This window comes from Sciurus vulgaris, assembly GCF_902686455.1.
Source record: "Sciurus vulgaris genome assembly, chromosome: 17".
NCBI lineage: Eukaryota > Metazoa > Chordata > Mammalia > Rodentia > Sciuridae > Sciurus > Sciurus vulgaris.
The window spans coordinates 71,539,896-71,543,320 of NC_136478.1; the positions used below are offsets into that span (position 1 = coordinate 71,539,896).

A 3,425-nucleotide genomic window follows, 5' to 3' on the forward strand; every position below is an offset into this window, starting at 1 on the left:
CCACGTCTGCAGGTTCGCACTGACGCACACTTCCCTCTGCTGCTGTCTTCTCAATCTCCTCCTCCCAGTCTCCTCGTGAGGTCTGTGGGAGGGAGGGCAGGAAACGAGGACGTGGTGCTTGCAGACATGACAGTCCACCCCCTCAGAGTTTCCTCGCCTCCTATCTTCCCCTTCCTCAAGGGAATCCCTCTGCTTCCACCTCCTCCAGCTGCAGATCCGATCCCCACCTTCACTGCTGCGCCCTGGCCGCTGAGGGCCCGCCACGCACCTCCTCTGCCGCAAGAGCTCCTACAGCACACGGGGGTCAGAGGTCAAGCTGGGTCTGCAGAGCTCATGTGCTCAGTGGCGGAGGTCACATAGCTGCGGCCACCCTGGGTTTCCTTCCCGCTCTATCCCACGTCCTCGTCACCTGTCCCCTCCTCACCTCAACTCCTGATACTGTAACTATAGTGGGCTGTGCCCCCTAAGCTGTGTCCTTTCTGGCCTTCATGCTGTAGTCCCCCTGTAGCAAGGGAAGGATGGATGCCCCCACCTGAGGGCTCCAGAGGGTCCCGTGGGCACCACGCTGCCTCTTGGGCTCTAATGGGTTGTGATCATTCCTCTCTGACATGTTCCCAAAATAATGGTGCCGCTGACGTTTCAATACTCACTTTACTTGGGAGCCGTGGGAAGGGGCAGGTGGATGGGGAGACGGGAAGGCAGAACACGGGTCTGGCTGAGGCCCAAGGCAGAGCCAAAACCCAGGGAAGGGAGCGTGAACCCAGGGGCAGATTCGGAAATCCACGAAGAGCACACAAATGTCTTGAGACAGACAGCACCTGTGGCCACATCCGAGGCTCGCCAGCGCTTCTCAGGCTGGGTCAGTCTTTGGGAGAGGGGAGGGAGGGGACTTGGCATCTGGCTCCTGGTCAGTCCATCTTGAGCCCCAGGCTCTTGAGGACTGACAGGGTGATGAGAAGCTGGCCTAGGTAGTAGGTGGACATGGTCACCAGGCGGGCACAGGGCAGGGGCTGGACAAAGATGTCCCAGGCCAGTATGCCATCAGAAATGGCAAAGAGTAGAGCGCCCCAGCCAGCACTCCCACCCCGGGCCAGGCCACGCCACAGCATGGTGGTCAGGACGAGCATGTAGAATGCCACTGGCAGGAACATGTCCGGCTCAAGGTGCAGCAGAAGCAGGCTGTAGTACACCACAGAGGCCAGGATGGCGAGCGTCAGCAGGGCCGGCTGCAGCGGGGACAGGCCGAAGGCACAGAGGTAGAGGAAGTGGGCAGCGGCGAAGGCGGTCATGCCTGGGGGGAGGGCAGGTGCCCAGAGAGGTGAGGTCGTCATCCTCAGAACCACCCAAGTCCTGCTTCTCCCTGTGCCCTGGCCCCACCCACTTCTGAGAGAAGGTATCTTTCTGGACCCTGTTATCAGCAGTATTTTTCAGCTTCCATCTGGCCATGCCATGGCTGCCTGCTGGGATGACAGGGCCACCTCCTCAGTGGCTTCCAACCTCTCCCTGCCTTTAGCTGCTCCATCAGTTCTCAAAGCAGCAGGAGCAACCCTAACGCTTAAAATGTACCCAGGCCCTGCCCCATGCTCTGGCATCCCCATGTCCTCCACCTGTCACTCTGCACACCACCCTGGCCCACTTGGACAAAGGCACTGATATGCCACTACCCCCAGGCCTTTGCACTAGCTATTTCCTTGTTCAGAACGTGCTCCCCAACACATGCATGGGGCACCTCCCTCAAGAAGGCTTACTGGTCACTTCCTCAGCAAAACCTTGCTCAACCAACTCACTTTCCTCCATGCCCCTTCTGCCTTCTAACTCACGCTGTCTGACCCCCACTTCGAAGCTGCACCCTGTTATTCACTGTCTCACCCCATATGCTGTTAGTCCCTTATTCGGCGCAGGTCAGGGAGCCCCCCTGTACTGCAGGATCGTGCCCCAGTACCAACTCAACTCCCCAGTGAGGACCCGAGGTACGGCGTCACCAGCTCCCCACTCACCATGAAGGTAGGTCTCGGGCCAGACAAGGCAGGCGTCCCCCACAGCCGAGCACACAAGAGCCGCCTGGAGGAGCCAGGTATAGCTCCCGCCAGAGGACACAGCCCATAGGTACACCACCAGGGAGAGCACAGGCAGGCTCTTGACCAGGGCGCTGACACAGGTCGACTGGCTCTCAGGAATCCAGAGAAGGAAGTAGATGGAACAGGTGACGATGAAGGGGCTCAGCCATCTGCGTGCCTGCTGGTGCTTCAGGGAGGAAGCCCGGTTGACACTCAGGACTCCCAACTTCCCCACCTTACCCCGACCCTGGGACAGGAGCCGTCCCAGGCTGGACCTATTCAGGGACCAGGATCTTCAGCCTCCTGGGAGGACAGAGGACCCCAGTCCCTGCCCCACGTCCCATGCCTCTGCTGGGCCCTCACTTGGACTAGAAGCGTCTTCAGGAGCAGCACTTCCTTCCCACTGTCCATGTGGTGTGACACCAGAGTGGCCTGTATCTGGGAGCTGGTAAGGTCAGGGGGTGGAGGGGAGAGGTCATGGTCACACATTAACCCAGTGTCCTGTGGACTCAGGCTGATAACAGGGTCCAGAAAGATACTGCCCCACCCCAGGAGTAGCCTTGCCCGATGCCCACTAACAGGACCCAGGGGTCCCTCCATCCCCACAGCCGCTGCCCAGCATACACAAACCTGGCCTGGTTTCTGCTCCCTGTGGGGTGAGGCCCACAGGTGCCCTTCCCATTGTCCTGCGCCCAGCCAATCAGAACGGGCGGCTCAGGATTCCAGTGGAGTGGGCTAGCTGGGAAGGGATGGGAGGGGGCCTCCTGACCCCACTCCCTGCCAAGCACCAGCTGAAGGAGTGCTCAGTGAGGAAAGTGTCCTTGTGCCCTGTGCACAGCTCCGAGTCACTGTAGCAGTCTGCCAGAATACTCACTCTTCAGCCTTCCCGTCCGGACGATGGGGACCGGCACGTGGACAGTATTGGGAGGTCACGTGTCTTGTTGGAAACCCATTCACCAGCAGCACAGCTCGCTGCTTCCCACCGGGGATGAGTGCAGGGATTCCAGCTTCCCTCCTTCCACTAGCGAGAACCTGAGGCCCCAGAACCCAGGGCTCCCCGCTGCCCCCAAATCCCCAGCTGTGCAGGGCAGGTGGATCTGGCTAGGAGCCGACTCGGCACAGTTCCCACCTGAGCCTGCATGTGCAGACCTGGGCATGTGGAATACAGTGAGTATGGATCCGTGCAGACTGGGGACGGGGGCATATTTCCAACTGGAAATCTCTGCCGCATCTGGTCATGGGTCATCACCAGTCCCAGAAGCATGTCCCACAAGGGTCACAGGCTCGGAAGGGGTGCTGCTCTCCCCAGGCCATGTGCAGCAGGCTCACCCCACCCCAAGTTCCAGAACTCAAGGTCCGACGATCAAG

The 3,425-nt window shown here is 60.1% G+C and overlaps 1 protein-coding gene across 2 annotated transcripts; it reads right to left on the reverse strand.

Moving 5' to 3' along the window:
• Window positions 1-698: 698 nt before the first annotated feature.
• TMEM86B (transmembrane protein 86B) lies at window positions 699-3,144 on the reverse strand. Of its 2 annotated transcripts, none has more exons than XM_079119876.1 (4): window positions 2,932-3,144; window positions 2,421-2,502; window positions 1,998-2,244; window positions 699-1,291 (listed from the first exon to the last, which is right to left on the reverse strand). In XM_079119876.1, exons 2-4 carry the CDS (start codon window positions 2,466-2,468, stop codon window positions 909-911), a joined length of 678 nt encoding a protein of 225 aa, XP_078976002.1. In that variant the 5' UTR covers window positions 2,469-2,502; window positions 2,932-3,144; the 3' UTR covers window positions 699-908. The 2 variants fall into 2 exon arrangements, with proteins under 2 accessions (XP_078976002.1, XP_078976003.1); XM_079119877.1 differs by lacking the exon at window positions 2,932-3,144 and adding an exon at window positions 2,688-2,851.
• Window positions 3,145-3,425: the final 281 nt, after the last annotated feature.